General features: G+C 43.9%; 1 protein-coding gene across 1 annotated transcript in view; it reads right to left on the bottom strand.

Moving 5' to 3' along the window:
* LOC126281292 (ras-specific guanine nucleotide-releasing factor 2-like) overlaps positions 1-17,993 on the bottom strand; it is a 1,771,818-nt gene that overhangs the window by 1,257,500 nt on the left and 496,325 nt on the right. The window contains exon 2 of the mRNA XM_049980119.1: positions 16,649-16,780. Coding sequence (XP_049836076.1) covers positions 16,649-16,780 — 132 coding nt within the window. The remainder of the gene's footprint in view (positions 1-16,648; positions 16,781-17,993) is intronic.

Genomic DNA, 17,993 nt, shown 5'->3' on the forward strand with positions numbered 1-17,993 from the left:
GCGTAAGCGATACTTTTTCTGGCTTTACTTTAAAGGCAATTACAAGCGGCTTATCATCGGTATAGTTGGTGAAGTGTCGCCCTTCTAATTCTTGTCCAAAATTTTTAATTACAGCGTAAGCGGCGTACAGCTCACGCTCATGTGTTGCCCAACGTTGCTGAGATGGCGACAACTTATGACTACAGAATGCAATGGGCGGTCAGTACTGACCAATCTGTTGCTGAAATGCAGCACCAATGGCAGTGGACGAAGCGTCAATTGTGAGCTACGGCTGTCCTCACAGCCCGAAACGCGGTGTCTGCCTCGCTAGTTCAATGCCCTCAGTGGTTTGGTTTTGGTGCGCCCTTAAGGAGTTGTTTCAGCGGTTGTCAGTATACTTCGAATGAACCGTTGGTAGAAATTAAATGCTTCTAGAAACAGTCATCCTTGTCTAGCACGCTTCGCTGATGACATTGCTATCCTAGGTGTAAGTGAAGAAGAATTACATGAAGTGCAGAACGGAATGAACAGTCTAATGAGTACAGAATATGGACAGTGAGCCAGATCGCTGGCTGATCATTAGCAATAGGCTTGTTATCTTTGGCGCGTCCCAGGGCATGAGCATCTTTGTGTTTTCGGCTGGGGTGCGCGGGACGGCGAGAGGCAGTCGGTTTGGGGCGGCCGGTGAGACTGGCGGAGTTGTGGCTCGGGCCTAAGCACAGGTGTGATGTCTGTTACGCTGGGGCTGTTTGCTAATCGTGAAACTCCAGCGGCGGTTACTGGTTGTCTGGAAGGCATTTCATATAAACTGTGCCAAGCCTCGCAGTGAGAGAGGAGTCCGGAGTTGGTGTTGGCCTAGATTTGTGAAAATTGAGGTGCCTGTTTGAGAAGCACGGCGTGGGCCTGTTGGTTGCTTCGTCCTTCTGGCAACCGCCGGAAGCCGATGTTCGGCCGGAATGTCTACAGTTTGTGGTGAGCATAGTGTGAACAAGTTCTCGTAGGATGTGCTCCCAGCCTGAGCCTTAGCCTGTGTTATTTGTGGGTGCCGACCCCTTGTCTGTTACTGCTTCCGGGTGTCCTGTAAGATTTCACAGCAAAACTGTGTTTTTGTGGCATTCTGTGTTTCTGGCTCAGCCTCCGCCTAGAAAGGTGAAAGAATTTGCCTCAACTGGAAAAGGGGGGGGGGGGGTTCGATTGGACATCTTTTGGAATTCCTTAATGCTGTTATTTAAACATTTAAAAAATTGTTCTTTCAGAATAAGCGCCTGTTTCTTCGGGACACTGCAGTTCAAACAGGAGTGGCTTAATGTTAATGAGTATTTGTTATTCGTCAAATGAAGTGTGTGTAATGTGTTGCTGTTTACTGCGGCACGCAGCTGAGTTATTGAACTCAATTTGAAGTGTTCTGTTGGATGAACGACTGCTCCCCAATTCAGTGTATTCTTTTGAGTAGTATTGTAAGGTGTTTGGATATTTGTCAGTGGGGTGTATTGATTCAATTTTGTTTTTCTCTTTCTTTTGAATTACGGTGAATTGTTTAGTGTATCTGCTTATTGGCTTAACTCGCGCTTCACGCGTTAAATCAGCTGATACTGAAATTGTTTTTTTTTTTCATATTTCTGTTTAATGTCTGACAGATTGAAATGTAACTTCATTTATGTTACTTGAAATAAATGTGTTGGATTGACCTTAATGAATTATGTGCAATCGAAGCAAGGGACCCAGTCTTTCATTAGTGCTTAACAGTGGCGTGTGGTTCGGGTTGTGAGCCCCGTGCTCGGACCAGACAGAGTAAATCGAAGAAAAATGAAGGTAATGTGAAGTAGTAGAAATGAGAACAGGGAGAAACTCAACATCAGAATTGATGGTCACGAAGTAGATGAAGTTTTGGAATTCTGCTACCTAGGCAGTAAAGTAACCAATGGCGGACGGGGCAAGGAGCACGCTAAAAGCAGACTATCAATGGCAAAGAGGGCATTCCAGGCCAAGAGAAGTCTACTAATATCAAATACCGGCCCTAATTTGAGAAAGAAATTTATGAGAATCTACGTCTGGAGTGCAGCATTGTATGGTAGTGAAACATGGACTGTGGGAAAACCCGAACAGAAGAGAATCGAAGCATTTGAGATGTGGTGCTATAGAAGAATGTTGAAAATTAGGCGGACTGATAAGGTAAGGGATGAGGAGGTTCTGCACAGAATTGGAGAGGAAAGGAATACGCGGAAAACACTGATAAGGAGAAGGGACAGTGTGATACGACGTCTGTTAAGACATCAGGGGCTGACTTCCATGGTACTAGACGGAGCTGTCGTCATCATCATCATAATAATTTAGCGTACATGAAAAGCCATAAAGGCCCACGACAGAAAGCGAAAGAAATATTACAAACCAGAATAACACACTATACAGAGATCAATAACACAATCAGTGACACAGGAAGAAGTATTGTGCTGATCACAAAATGGTTCAAATGGCTCTGAGCACTATGGGACTTAACATCTGTGGTCATCAGTCCCCTATAACTTGGAACTACTTAAACCTAACTAACCTAAGGACACACACATCCATGCCCGAGGCAGGATTCGAACCTGCGACCGTAGCAGTCTCACGGTTCCGGAATGAGCGCCTAGAACCGCTAGACCACCGCGGTCGGCTGTCCTGATCACAGTTACAGGTATTTCCAGCAGATGTTGTTCCACTTTCTTCTGTCCATTGCATCTTCCAGGGATGCTGTTGGTTTTACCATCTGCAACGTCCTCATCAGCCTATCTTCCCACCTAGTCCTTGGACGACTTCTTGGACGTCTTCCAATCAGCTGGGAATTGAACACTCGGTTGGGGATAGATTCTCCAACTCTGGAGTCGTCGTCCTCTGTTGGTCCTACCAAAACGCTGGAACAAGTCCTCTTTTTGCCTCCTTTCCCATCTTCCATTTTCTCTTTTGAACGTTGGCCCACAGGTCTTTCTAACTACTTTCCTTTCAAATGCGCAATTGCGCTCTTCCAGTGTTTGTTTAGTCGCCAATATCTCGCAGCCATATAACAGAACCGGTTTTACCAGTGCCATATAAAGTTTGATCTTGCTATTTTGTGAGACCAAGCGTGACTTGAGTAAGTTATTGAGACTAAAGAAGGCACAAGTATCATTAATTATTCTCTGTTGAATCTCATTCTCAACCTCGCTTTTATTACATAGAATCGAACCCAGGACTTAAATTTCTCTACTGGTTCAAAATTGGGTCCATCTATATTGATAGTGGTAGGGAAATCCTGTCGGTGTGAGATGATCATATATTTGGTTTTCTCGTCATTGAAAACTTTGCTTGTCTCTTTCATGAACCTAGTGGTGTCAAACACTGTCTGATTGAATCAGAGGGACCTGTAGAGGGCAAAAACTGTAGAGGAAGACAGAGTTTAGATTACATCCAGCAAAAAATTGAGGATGTAAGTTGCAAGTGTTTCTCTGAGATGAAAAGGTTGTAAGAGGTCCATGATTAAGGAATTTGTTGCTAGGGCACTCGAGCAGATGTAATTTAGATGGATTGCTCACGCGCTGCCTATGATATGTAAGCTGTAATAGAATCTCAGACCCGAGAGCAGTGTTGTCAGCAGTAGGAACAATGTGTCAGTAGCAGTAAGTAGTTGCGAGCAGTCTGGTGTATAGAGTTGGCTGGGCCGGTCGTGTGGAGTGATGGCGGAGCCTGAGCGTTGTAGTATAAGGTGAAAGCAGCCTCGCGCATATTGTTATATAAAGTCCCATGTAAATGCAGTTAAAAAAACTCTTAATAATAATCTTTCTTATAAAAATTAACTTTTGACAATCATTCAAGTCATTTTAAAGAATTTACTAATTTCTTCAATCCAGGGTCACCCCGATTATTGTAAAGAAAAATCAGTTGTTTCTTTTTATCCATGACAAATCTATCGGCCAGCATTGCAGTGAGCTGTGCCAGAAGGATTTCTTAGAGGAGCAGACATATACGTGTTATCCGGCGACCTTATTGAGGTAAGAATTTTCAATTTATTCAGAATGATCTTTCAGAGCCATGACACAGCGCTACGGACGTCCAAAATTTACCAGTCATTATTAAAAGGTTATAAGTGAGCCACAATTTTATTGAGAGGTTAGTCACATTGTATTATTGGTAGGATACGGAATGTATCTGCTGGGCAATTACACTGAATGTGAATTATATAATTATATTTTTTACTGTTGGGAGGTTACAAGGTTAGTACAGGAGAGGCATTCGTAGCGTGCCTCCTCAAAGCAGTCAGAATGCTCTGACCGTGATAGGCAGGGAGTATCTGCATATGGCCTCTACTTTTTTTTAGTGGAGGGCGAATATCCTGCGCGTTCACCAACTATCGTAGAAAGTGCACCTTCTTCTCACCAGAAACACAGCTGGCAGGATTAATTACTAGTCTCTGTGTGCGTAGGCAGTGAAACACTTGTGTCAAATGCTTTAAGTCCTCCTCCTCCGAGATGGACATCACCCACATATCATCGATGTACACACATAAAAATCTAAATTATCGATCGTTTCGTCCATAAAGTGCTGGACGGTCTGAACTACGTTACACAGTCCGAATGGCATCCTCGTCAATTCAAATAGGTCGAATGTCTGCTGTAGCTACAGGGAGCTGATAGTATGCTCATACTAGGTCAGTGATAGAAAATACCGTGTTACTGTGAATATTTGCAGACCGTGTATCGGTCTGTGATGGTCCTTGCATTGAGTTAGCGATAGTCAACGCAGGAGCGCCATCCACTCTTCTTTGTAGGCACAACGTGAGTCGGGGCTACCCAGCTGCTACTAGGAACTCTGCACATTCATTGTGAAATTCCTGTTCTACAATTTTGAGATTTTCAGGCGACGAACACCTATTCTGAGCACGAGCTGGCTGCCTTGGCGTGGTCAAAATCTTATGAACGGTTGTGTGCTTCACCGGTGGGAGAGTAGGCGAGTGCTGGGTGATCTCGGGGTTACCTTTCAGTAACCGTATGTACCGTGAACAGTCTGCGACAGTGCATACGGGTAGTGGGGTGACACAACAGAGTTTCCCTGGAGTATGGAGATTTGTAGTTAAATCTACTAGCTGCTGACGTCATAGAAGGATAAAAAAATCTACTTCGATAATAGGCTGTGATGTATCTGCAACCGTAAATTGCCACTCAAACGCACGGGGTAGCCCCAGGTCACTAGCGGCGAACAGACAGCAGTCGTCACAGCTCCTGCCTGGTAGGCGATTTGATGGATGTGTCGACACTGCTGCCTCGTTATCGACCACGTACTGCAGTTTTTCATCGCGCTCCTTTGGAAAAATGCCCGCGAATGTTTGCAATAGAAGTTGTGGTCGCTGCTACGGTGTCTGATTTGTACTTTCACTTCCAAGATGGCGTGCACTTTCGTGAATCATTACCGAACTTGCTGTGCTGACGGCGATCGATTATCGATTACAACCTCGTGAATGTCAGCGGAAAGACCGTTGACGGTTGCGCGTTGTTTGTAAGCAGCCACCTATGTCGTCAGTTCAGCCCGTTGCGACTGGAGGGCGGCTAGCGGTACCAGAGACACGTTTTCCTGCCGGGATGTCAATGTTGAGACACTTGATGCAGGAATGAACATGCTATGAAACTCTCGAAAAGGGTATCCACAACATGTTATGCACTTACGAGTCCTTGTATCCGGATGCAGTAGTGAATGTTTGAGAACTGTATACTTTAGTTATGTTCATTCAGTAATCAGTTATGGTATTATTTTCTGGGGAAACAGTGCTCAGAATTTACAAACAATATTTAAAATGCAAAAGAGAGCAGTAAGAATTATAACAAAAAGCAGTAAGCGGGCCCACTGCAGAGAACTTTTCAAAATGTTAAAAAATTCTAACTGTTCCTCGCGAATTTATATTCCAAACAATAGTGTAAATCAAGAAAAATATAGAAAATTATAGTACAAATAGCACTTTCGATTACTATAGTACAAGAACAAGTCACTGTCTTCACCTAGACAGGAAGAATAAACATAAGACTCAAAATAACTTCTTGTATGAGGCTGTAAAACTGTATAATAAACTGACGCAGAAAATAAAAGAAGCAGATAATATGTACCGCTTTAGGAAAAATCTTAAATTGTTTGTGCAGGAACACAGCTTTTACACTATAAGTGAATTCCGTAATTTTTTGATAAGGAGCAAAAATGATTGTAAATAACTTATATGTCACAATGTTTAACTACATGTAACAACAAACTGTATAAATATATGAATGTATGCAACTGAGCCGGCCGCGGTGGTCTCGCGGTTCTAGGCGCGCCGTCCGGAACCGTGCGACTGCTACAGTCGCAGGTTCGAATCCTGCCTCGGGTATGGATGTGTGTGATGTCCTTGGGTTAGTTAGGTTTAAGTAGTTCTAAGTTCTAGGGGACTAATGACCCCAGCAGTTGAGTCCCATAGTGCTCAGAGCCATTTGAACCATTTTTTTTTTTGCAACTGACAACATCCATACATTTTAAAATGTCCACGGATGACTAAATAAATAAATACATTTAAACTATCTTGTCTGCCGTTTGTACCAGTGCGTTTAAATCTCCAGCTCACACTGTGAGAGACTTTCGGGTATCTGCTCACAATGATGACAATCATATATTCCACAGCACATCATCACTTACAGCATGACTTGTCAGTGTGCATGAACGTCTTTAGAAGTCGTGACGGAGTGTGATCTTCCAGCTGCTCAGTGAGGCAAAGCCAATCCAGCCGTTCTACTTCTGAATGCGACGTGCATGTGATCCATGTGTTTTTAATCGATGCACACCGTTCGGTATCGGCTGGCGTGGCTCGAATATCCTGGACTCCAGCTGCTAGGTCCTACGTGAGCGCTGCAACCGAGAGGCCGTATTTAGTCTCTTCCGCCGACAATCGAGCGACGACGAACTGACGTTCTAGCTGGGTACACCGTGATAGAGGACTCTGTTGCCAGAACGGTGGGGATTCCATCGTCACCGTGTTAATTGCAGTGCTGCCTGCCGCTTGAGTTACGACTGGTTAGCCGCCAACTGTCGAAAGGGAAGGGGCGGGACGCGGCTGGAGCTGGAGTTGTGTTGCGAAACTGCGCGCAACGTAGGAGCCGGCGAGGTCGGGGTCACGAAGCGTACGGGTGTCGCAGGAAACAAGATGTTTGTTCCCACATGTACTCCAGGACAGCTTACAGGCATACGTACATGAAAGCATTCACAAAGCAAAGCGCGGAATAACAAACAGAAACTAAACCAAAGAACAACGACACTAATACAGCTTAAAGCTGGGTTGACGTTTATTTCACAATAATACCGCAAACGTATCGTCAATCCGACGTCACACACAATATCGACCACCGCATGATCGGCTTTCGGACTTCGTTAGCATTAGATATGGGCCTCTCACAAGACTTCATGAGAATGTACCGGAGATTTATAAAACAAAATTAGATTTAATTTAATACCCTCAGCTGCTGACGGGCAGTGATATATACAGAGGGGTCCAAAAAAATGTATCCACTTTTTAAAAGTCCATAACTGGCAAACTAATTGACGCAGTTGTCTCATCTTTGGTAGTGTAATTGTAGTTCCGGCAATCGCCACACAAGCGTTGTATTGCATTGTTTTGTTTTGTTAGATGACACTCGCGAGATTGTCAATGTTTTGATCTTAGTTGCACCTAGTTACTCGAGTAAACATGGCTGGCGCAAGGCTTACATTCGATGAAAGGAAGTCAGTTTTGAAGTAATATTTTACACTAATGAGGTTCAACGGCAATGGCGAAATGAGTATCCAACAGGCTACTGACACGTTTAACGAATCGTCGCATTCGAGACAAATTTGAAGCCGAAGGTTGTGTTAAAGATGTACACAAACAACGATCTGGACGACCTGTAATAGTAACAAGTCCAGCGAACTCCCGTCGTGTGTTACAACAATTCACTCGCTCACCACAGAAGTCTGTGAGACAGTGTGCCCGTGAAACTGGAGAGAGTCGCTCAACTGTTCGGCGAATTTTGAAGACAGCAGAGTGGAAGTGCTACATCCCACGATTGCTACACGCAATGACCGAGGACGACCCAGATCGTAGAATGGAGTACGGCGAGTGGTTTACTAACATGGTGCGCAACGATGAAGAGTTTGCAGAGATGACTGTGTGGTCTGATGAGGCACAGTTCAAACTCACTGGTACAGTAAATCGCCACAATTGCATCTACTGGGCCACCGAAAATTCGAACGTCAATGTAGACAAAGCCGTGAATTTGCCAGGAGTAAATGTGTGGTGTGGGTTGTCTTACCGGGGCTTCATTCGGCCATTCTTCTTTGACGGCACGGTTACCGGTGAGGTGTACCTTCAGAAGCTTCAGACATCCTTTTTATCTGCCATCCGAGACTTGCATGGAGACGGAAGAGTTTACTTTCAACAAGATGGTGCCCCAGCCCACTACCAAAATCATGTTAGTGCGTATCTCTACGAAAATCTACCAGGAAGATGGATAGGCCGTAGAGGTGCTGTGGAGTATCCACCACGTTCCTCAGATCTAACTCCTCTGGACTTTCACCTGTGGGGAACACTAAAGGACGTCATTTATAGACAAAAGCCACGCACATTGGGTGAACGTCGAGAATCCATCACACATTCATTGTGCAAATATCCAACTGAACACATCGCAGTCAGTAGTTCGTGCTGCAGTTCGGTGGCATCGTTTGTGTGTGGATGTTAATGATGACCATTTCGAACATCTACGGTGATATCTTTAAGTTGGACTTCAAGCTACACTTTCACTAAAAAAGAGGCAACTCCGTCAATTAGTTTGCAAGTTATGGACTTTTAAACAGTGGATACATTTTTTTGGACCCCTCTGTATATCAACGGCGACAGGTGAAAATTGCGACCGGGACTCGAACCTGGGATCTCCTGCTGACATGGCAGACGGTCTATCCATCAGGGCAACCGAGGTCACAGAAGATAGTGCGACTGCCAGGACTATCTAGCGCACGCCTCCCGCGAGACCCAATTTCTCACCTTGTATGTCCACACTACATTCTTAGTATTCCACCCCAACACACTCATTACTCGTGGATGACATTCGCGCGGTTCAGGACTGAACCGCTCGGCCATCCGGTCAAGGCCGGTATTGCCCGAACTATATACTTATATCGATATGGTGTCTGTTATCCTGAGACTGGTTTGATGCAGTTCTCCATGCTACTCTATCCTGTGCAAGCCTCTTCATCTCCAAATACCTACTGCAACCTACATCCTTCTGAATCTGCTTAGTGTATTCATCTCTTGGTCTCCCTCTACGATTTTTACCCTCCACACTGCCCTCCAATACTAAATTGGTGATCCCCTGATGCCTCAGAACATGTCCTACCAACCGATCCCTTCTTCTCGTCAAGTTCTGCCACAAACTTCTCCCCAATCCTATTCAATACTTCCTCCTTAGTTATGTGATCTACCCATCTAATTTTCAGCATTCTTCTGTAGCACCACATTTCGAAAGCTTCTATTCTCTTCTTGTCCAAACTATTTATTGTCCATGTTTCACTTCCATACCTGGCTACACTCCATACAAATACTTTCAGAAACGACTTCCTGACACTTAAATCTATACTTGATGTTAACAAATTTCTCTTCTTCAGAAACGCTTTCCTTGCCATTGCCAGTCTACATTTTATATCCTCTCTACTTCGACCATCATCAGTTATTTTGCTCCCCAAATAGCAAAACTCCTTTAATACTTTAAGTGTCTCATTTCCTAATCTAATTCCCTCAGCATCACCCGACTTAATTTGACTGCATTCCATTATCCTCGTTTTGCTTTTGTTGATGTTCATCTTATACCCTCCTTTCAAGACACTGTCCATTCCATTCAACTGCTCTTCCAAGTCCTTTGCTGTCTCTGACAGAATTACGATGTCATCGGCGAACCTCAAACTTTTTATTTCTTCTTCCTGGATTTTAATACCTACTCCGAATTTTTCTTTTGTTTCCTTTACTGCTTGCTCAATATACAGATTGAATAACATCGGGGAGAGGCTACAACCCTGTCTTACTCCCTTCCCAACCACTGCTTTCCTTTCATGTCCCTCGACTCTTATAACTGCCATCTGGTTTCTGTAAAAATTGTAAATAGCCTTTCGCTCCCTGTATTTTACTCCTGCCACCTTTAGAACTTGAAAGAGAGTATTCCAGTCAACATTTTCAAAAGCTTTCTCTAAGTCTACAAATGCAAGAAACGTAGGTTTGCCTTTCCTTAATCTTTCTTCTAAGATAAGACGTAAGGTCAGTATTGCCTCACGTGTTCCAGTATTTCTACGAAATCCAAACTGATCTTCCCCGAGGTCGGCTTCTACTAGTTTTTCCATTCGTCTGTAAAGAATTCGTGTTAGTATTTTGCAGCTGTGGCTTATTAGACTGATTGTCCGGTAATTTTCACATCTGTCAACACCTGCTTTCTTTGGGATTGGAATTATTATGTTCTTCTTGAAGTCTGAGGGTATTTCGCCTGTTTCATACACCTTGCTCACCAGACGGTAGAGATTTGTCAGGACTGGCTCTCCCAAGGGCGTAAGTAGTTCCAATGGAATGTTGTCTACTCCGGGGGCCTTGTTTCGACTCAGGTCTTCCAGTGCTCTGTCAAACTCTTCACGCAGTATCGCATCTCCCATCTCATCCTCATCCACATCCTCCTTCATTTCCATAATATTGTCCTCAAGTTCATCGCCCTTGTATAGACCCTCTATATACTCCTTCCACCTTTCTGCTTTCCCTTCTTGGCTTATAACTGGGTTTCCACAAAAACTCTTGATATTCATGCAGGTGGTTCTCCTTTCTCCAAAGGTCTCTTTAAATTTCCTGTAGGCAGTATCTATCTTACCCCTAGTGAGATAAGCCTCTACATCCTTACATTTGTCCTCTAGCCATCCCTGCTTAGCCGTTTTGCACTTCCTGTCGATCTCATTTTTGAGACGTTTGTATTCCTTTTTGCCTGCTTCATTTACTGCATTTTTATATTTTCTCCTTTCATCAATTAAATTCAATATTTCTTCTGTTACCCAAGGATTTCTACTAGCCCTCGTCTTTCTACCTACTTGATCCTCTGCTGCCTTCACTACTTCATCCCTCAGAGCTACCCATTCTTCTTCTACTGTATTTCTTTCCCCCATTCCTGCCATTTGTTCCCTTATGCTCTCCCTGAAACTCTGTACAACCTCTTGTTCTTTAAATTTATCCATGTCCCATCTTCTTAAATTCCCACCTTTTTGCAGTTTCTTCAGTTTTAACCTACAGGTCATAACCAATAGATTGTGGTCAGAGTCGACATCTGCCCCTGGAAATGTCTTACAATTTAAAACTTGGTTCCTAAATCTTTGTCTTGCCATTATATAATCTATCTGATACCATTTAGTATCTCCAGGGTTCTTACATGTATACAACCTTCTTTCATGACTCTTAAACCAAGTGTTAGCTATGATTAAGTTGTGCTCTGTGCAAAATTCTACCAGGCGGCTTCCTCTTTCATTTCTCTCCCCCAATCCATATTCAACTACTGCGTTTCCTTCTCTCCCTTTTCCTACAACCGTATTCCAGTCACCCATGACTATTCAATTTTCGTCACCGTTCACTATCTGAATAATTTCTTTTATTTCATCATACATTTCTTCAATTTCTTCCTCATTTGCACAGCTAGTTGGCATATAAACTTGTACTACTGTAGTAGGTGTGGGCTTCGTATCTATCTTGGCCACAAGAATGCGTTCACTATGCTGTTTGTAGTAACTTACCCGCATTCCTATTTTCCTATTCATTATTAAACCTACTCCTGCATTACCCCTATTTGATTTTGTGTTTATAACCCTGTAGTCACCTGACCAGAAGTCTTGTTCCTCCTGCCACCGAACTTCACTAATTCCCACTATATCTAACTTTAACCAATCCATTTCCCTTTTTAAATTTTCTAACGTACCTGCCCGATTATGGGATCTGACATTCCACGCTCCGATCCGTAGAACGCCAGTTTTCTTTCTCCTGATAACGACATCCTCTTGAGTAGTCCCCTCCCGGAGATCCGAATGGGGGACTATTTTACCTCCGGAATATTTTACCCAAGAGGACGCCATCATCATTTAATCATACAGTAAAGCTGCATGCCCTCGGGAAAAATTACGGCCGCAGTTTCCCCTTGCTTTCAGCCGTTCATGAAGATATACAAAATACATTTCTAGTATGTTATGAATCATTATGGACTTCATTTCACTTATCAATACGAGTACTTTTTCCCACTGAATCCTGAAGTGCTAGGGAACCGCTCGCTTACTAACTCGACTGTTGTGACCTATCCTCAATAGTTGACCGCTGTCACACCAACAGTCTTTCTTCATCTCATTACCTCATTTCGCATTAAGTTCATAGTTTTCCTGTCTTTCCATTTCCGAAATCAGTACCGATATCTTTTTCTCTTAGCAGCCACATTTGAACTGTTTACAACATTCAAAATGTCTGTACTATACTTGCAAACAGTACCCATCCTCTGCAGGACTATTAACTTCTCTGTCGTGTTGCTTCATTCAGGCCTCACGGTTTAACAAAATCCGTTAGTGATCATCTATCAGTTGTACAAAAATAAGTCCCCGTTCAAAAATGCTGTGAGATGATCAGCTGTATCATTCAGCGACACCGAGGTCTATTATAAATCTACTCCCTGTTCTGTGCCCCTAGGCAGTACACCGCGTCTGGTACAAGCGGCGCTCGGGGACCGCAGTACAGCTATACCTGACGATGGGCTTATAAGAGTCCGAAACTGGTCGTGTGAAAATAAATTTACTACTGAAGCGGTATTTTCAAAAATGGTTCAAATGGCTCTGAGCACTATGCGACTTAACATCTGTGATCATCAGTCGCCTAGAACTTACAACTAATTAAACCTAAGAAACCTAAGGACATCACACACATGCATGCCCGAGGCAGGATTCGAACCTGCGACCGTAGCAGTCACGCGGTTCCGGACTGAGCGCCTAGAACCGCGAGACCACCGCGGCCGGCGCGGTATTTTCATACTCTGCTATAATGCTCAGTTGCGGATATTCTTCCAACAGGATTGTTTGTGTAAATCTACTGCAAGCTTTAGCAAAATCTTCAGAACTCATAGCAGACTAGGTACAGCAATGGTCAATAGCTGCTTCCATATTAACGTCAGTAGGCCGAAATTCTGTTTTTAACTAGCCATCACTGAGTTCACTAACTTTATTTCATACCAAGCGTCACATTATAATAATTTTGTCATTATTTTAAACATCTGCTACATCCAACTCTCGTTGTAAGTTTTAGAGAAACGATGGAAAAACGAAATTAGGATGCTCGATGGGGATGTGATCCAAACTAGGACGGTACATAGGGTTGACCGTATACACAACAAACCTTCATTACAGTCGCGCTGAAGAGAAGAGCTGCAGAAACTGTCGAAACGTCGGTTTTAGTTTCGAGAAGTCGCGGTATAATGCCCAGACAGAAATTGTTAAATTCTACACAGGCCGCGGAAGCCTTGGCACATTAGCCTTAAAGATTGGTTCGAAACATTTGTACAGTACTGTTGTAACATCCCCTTAGAAAAATTTATGAATTACAGTGCTGATGAATCTCTTACGCCATTTGATTTTCAAACAGCTGAGCAGAACTGTACGTACTCAGACATTTCCCTCTTTACTTAATCTGATCAACACTAAACTGACACACAATATTTTTAGCGCAACGCAGTCTGACTTTCAATAATCCCTACAAAAGAATGGCCCTGACTAACAATAACCTATACCGTTCACGAATCACTTGCATCACAAAAATCGTCGTTACTCGAACTACTGCAACACAGCGAGCGCCAATACTGCCAGGTAAATAAAAGATTCTAACTACTGAAGGCACTAACTACTGATAGGCATACTTAGCAAATGAAAGATTTGTATTTACCTTAATAGTGTTCAAATGTCATTCATGACATCCAGTCTTACACATTTACTGTTTCTGATGGACACACTTCCAGATCGTCTCCGCTCTCAAAACTCCGCCATCTCTCCCCCATATCCACCACTGCTGGCGGCTCACCTCCAACTGCGCAACGCTATTCGCTGTTCACATCCAGCTGCCCAACACTACAATAGCAAATATTCCAACAATGCGAACCAGCCACAGACTTCACACAGCACAGTCAGTGATTTTCGTATAGAGTGCTACGTGGCGTTACTAACATAAAAGTCTAAACAGCCTACTTACACTGTCCCACATCAACTATCGCATTCGCTTTCCAGAGCTACAGCATTCTACGGCAGCAATTACCTACCTCCCACGAGTAACATCGTTCCACCATCAGTTCAGCTAGAGTTTTCAGTAGCGACTCTTGAGAGATGTCCTTAGTCGTCTCGCCTACTCGATTCGTTGCTTTCTCTATTGGAGCGTTTTCTGTCGTAGACTCTGTAATGTCTCTTGCAGCGGTCTCTCCGCGATATTTTCAGAAATTTTACAAATTATACAACTCAGTACATATCTCGAAATATCTTTTCTTATCTTACCGATTCCTAAACTTTAATATACGATGATTATCAATGCAAAGTAGTTTCAAGCCTTGGAGCGCGCATTTACTCCATGGAATAGATCCTCTGCTGCCTACGTTTTCTCTTATGAAAAGAATGATTCAGATCTTGCCGAGTAGCCGTAAAAGAACGAAGATGTACATGTATGTATCGTTGAGCTAGTCGCCATCTTGATGAGATTCTGTATGAGATGGAATTTAATACATGAACTAAATAAACTAAAGTAAGTGTGTTCGCGTATTATTTAACTGATTATTATTGACAGTGTCTGCTTACTACGCTGTGTTGCACGGGATCAGTGGGGAACGTCTGATTTACACTGGACGAAACTGCCGTTTTGTACGCTCAAGATATCCTGTTTATTACTTTCAATAAATGCTAACGCGGTCTTACCAGCAGATCCGGTCTTCCCCATGGGAACACCGAAAGTTAATAATTATTACAAATGTTTTCAGGAGATCGACTGACAATTTTCGTCGCACTAAGACTTCGAAATTGTCTCATTGCCTTATGGAATTTAAGTTAAGCTTAATTTAATCAGGATAGAGCAGTACTGAACTGTGTGAATGTGAAACTCGTGCTTTGTGAATGAAAATTCCCTTAATACAGGGTGTTACAAAAAGGTACGACCAAACTTTCAGGAAACATTCCTCACATACAACTACAGAAAAGATGTTATGTGGACATGTGTCCGGAAACGCTTAATTTCCATGTTAGAGCTCATTTTAGTTTCGTCTTGTCATCCACCTACGCTCAATGAGCACGTTATCATGATTTCATACGGGATACTCTACCTGTGCTGCTAGAACATGTGCCTTTACAAGTACGACACAACATGTGGTTCGTGCAGGATGGAGCTCCTGCACATTTCAGTCGAAGTGTTCGTACGCTTCTCAACAACAGATTCGGTGACCGATGGATTGGTAGAGGCGGACCAATTCCATGGCCTCACGCTCTCCTGACCTCAACCCTCTTGACTTTCATTTATGGGTATCAAATGTAGAGACTCTTCGTGCTCGTATTGTGGACGGCTGTGATACAATACGTCATTCTCCAGGGCTGCATCAGCGCGTCAGGGATTTCATGCGACGGAGGGTGGATGCATGTATCGTCGCTAACGGAGGACATTTTGAACATTTCCTGGTACGTTCTGTTGCTGTACGTTTCCATTCCATGATTAATGTGATCTGAAGAGAAATAATAAATTGAGCTCTAACATGGAAAGTAAGCGTTTCCGGGCACATGTCCACATAACATATTTTCTTTCTTTGTGTGTGAGGAATGTTTCCTGAAAGTTTGGCCGTACCTTTTTGTAACACCTTGTATATATCAGTTTATGACATCCAGTCTTACAAATTTATTCTTTCTGATGGACACACGTCCAGATCGTCCGCTCTCAAAGCTTCGCCATCTCTCCCCCCACATCCACCTGGCAGCTCACCTCAAACTGCGCAACGCTACGTGCTGTTCACAACCAACTGCCCAACATTACAATAGCAAATATTCCGACAATGCAAACCAGCCACAGACTTTACACAGCACAGCTACGTGGCGTTACCAACATAAAATGCTACTTTCACTGTCCCACATCAACTATCGCATTCGCAAGCTACAGCATTCTACGCCAGCAATCACATACCTTTCACGAGTAACATCGTTCCATCATGTGTTCAGTTACAGTTTTCAGCAGCGACTCTTGTCAGGTGTCCCCAGTCGTCTCGCCTCCTCGATTCGTTGCTTTCTCTATTTGAGCGTTTTCTGTCGTAGACTCGTTACAGCACGTTGGGCCACGGGTGTGGGAAATGTTACGGACCAGGCTTTGTCAGAACGTAGGACTGGCAGGGGTGTCTCGACCCTCGATTAAAACCTAGCACATTTTCCGATGACAATTTGTCAACCATTAGGTTTTCCAGATGTCCATTGACAACGCAATTGGTCGGAAAACATCTTCCACTGATAACAACAAAAAACAAAAGGCCACGGGGACGCGTGTAAGTGGTTGTGGACAGGACAGGACAGGCAGACCGGGCAGCAGGGAGAGGATGCGGCGGCAGAAGCAGACACTCACGGCTTTGTCGGCGGCCTCCCGGTTGCGGCTGGCGCTGCCCGCCGTGATGAGGCGCTCGCAGTAGCAGCCCTCCAGGAGCACCACGCCCGACGGACGGCTGCACGACTCCGACTCGTAGTAGAACAGCAGGTTCTGCAACACCAGGCCCAGTAAAGTCAGTCAGACAGTGGACGTTCGTGCTGGACTGCATGTCTGTGTTGTGTAAGGGGTCCGTAGGCCCTTACTATAACTTTGCACTCGCCGCAGGTCTATAGGACGAACAATCGATTGTGACGTGTTGCGAGAGCGAGTGTCGAGACGCGCCAGAGTGGTTGTTGGGAATGGTGTGTGTGTGGAGGCCATTATTGGAGTACAGGGTTTTTAACCGAGAAGGGTGTCACCATCGCCGTGGTTAGACCCTTAAAGAATAAATAAATACGGAGAAAATGATGAAATATATTTATAAAAGTGATCATTGACGTTACCAGTGGCGGTATTTAGTTTCGCGTCTACCGCGCCGGCGTAACCTTGGATTGCAGTGTCGGATGCAGTGATGGATTAGTGTGTGACGATAATGGCAAATAAAGAAAGCCTGTGCTGAGATTAGTTGTAATTAGATATGTATGACGAAGGCAGTGGCTGTCTCTTTTTTGTGTTTTGAGAAGAATCGTACTCTGGATCGTAATTTGCAAAACTGTGTTCCTTATTACCATACATTCATTATTACAGTATTGAACAGAACGAACTGGAAAGTAACAACTTTCGTAGCAGTCAGTTCCGATTACCAGCCCCATTAGGTTCACGGTCATGTTAATAATAAACATTGGGCTGCTATTCGGTCAGATCAGGTCGGGATAAAAAACGGAGGTGTTACAGTTGGCACCGGGTACATACAGTATACGTAGAGAGGCTGTAACACGTTGTTCAGTGCTTCCTTCCGTGATACCCTCGGAAGTCACTGTGTACGAGTCACTAAAGTGAGCAAAAGAGCCAGTACTACTACCGTCTGCCACTGGAGTTCGGAAATCGACACGTGGCGTCAGTTCCATGCTCTGTGGCGCGATCTTTGGCTTGACAGCCAAATTAAGGAAAGCGTTCTTAAGGATTCGATGTAAGCTAAATATTTGTGACAAACGAGAGCCGGCCGGAGTGGCCGAGCCGTTCTAGGCACTACACTCTGGAACCGCGCGATCGCTACGGTCTCAGGTTCGAATCCTGCCTCGGGCATGGATGTGTGTGATGTCCTTAGGTTAGTTAGGTATAAGTAGTTCTAAGTTCTAGGGGACTGGTGACCTCAGACGTTAAGTCCCATAGTGCTCAGAGCCATTTGAACCATTTTTGACAAACGAGTCTATAAATATGACTG

This window comes from Schistocerca gregaria, chromosome 7 (assembly GCF_023897955.1).
Source record: "Schistocerca gregaria isolate iqSchGreg1 chromosome 7, iqSchGreg1.2, whole genome shotgun sequence".
Taxonomy (NCBI): Eukaryota; Metazoa; Arthropoda; class Insecta; order Orthoptera; family Acrididae; genus Schistocerca; species Schistocerca gregaria.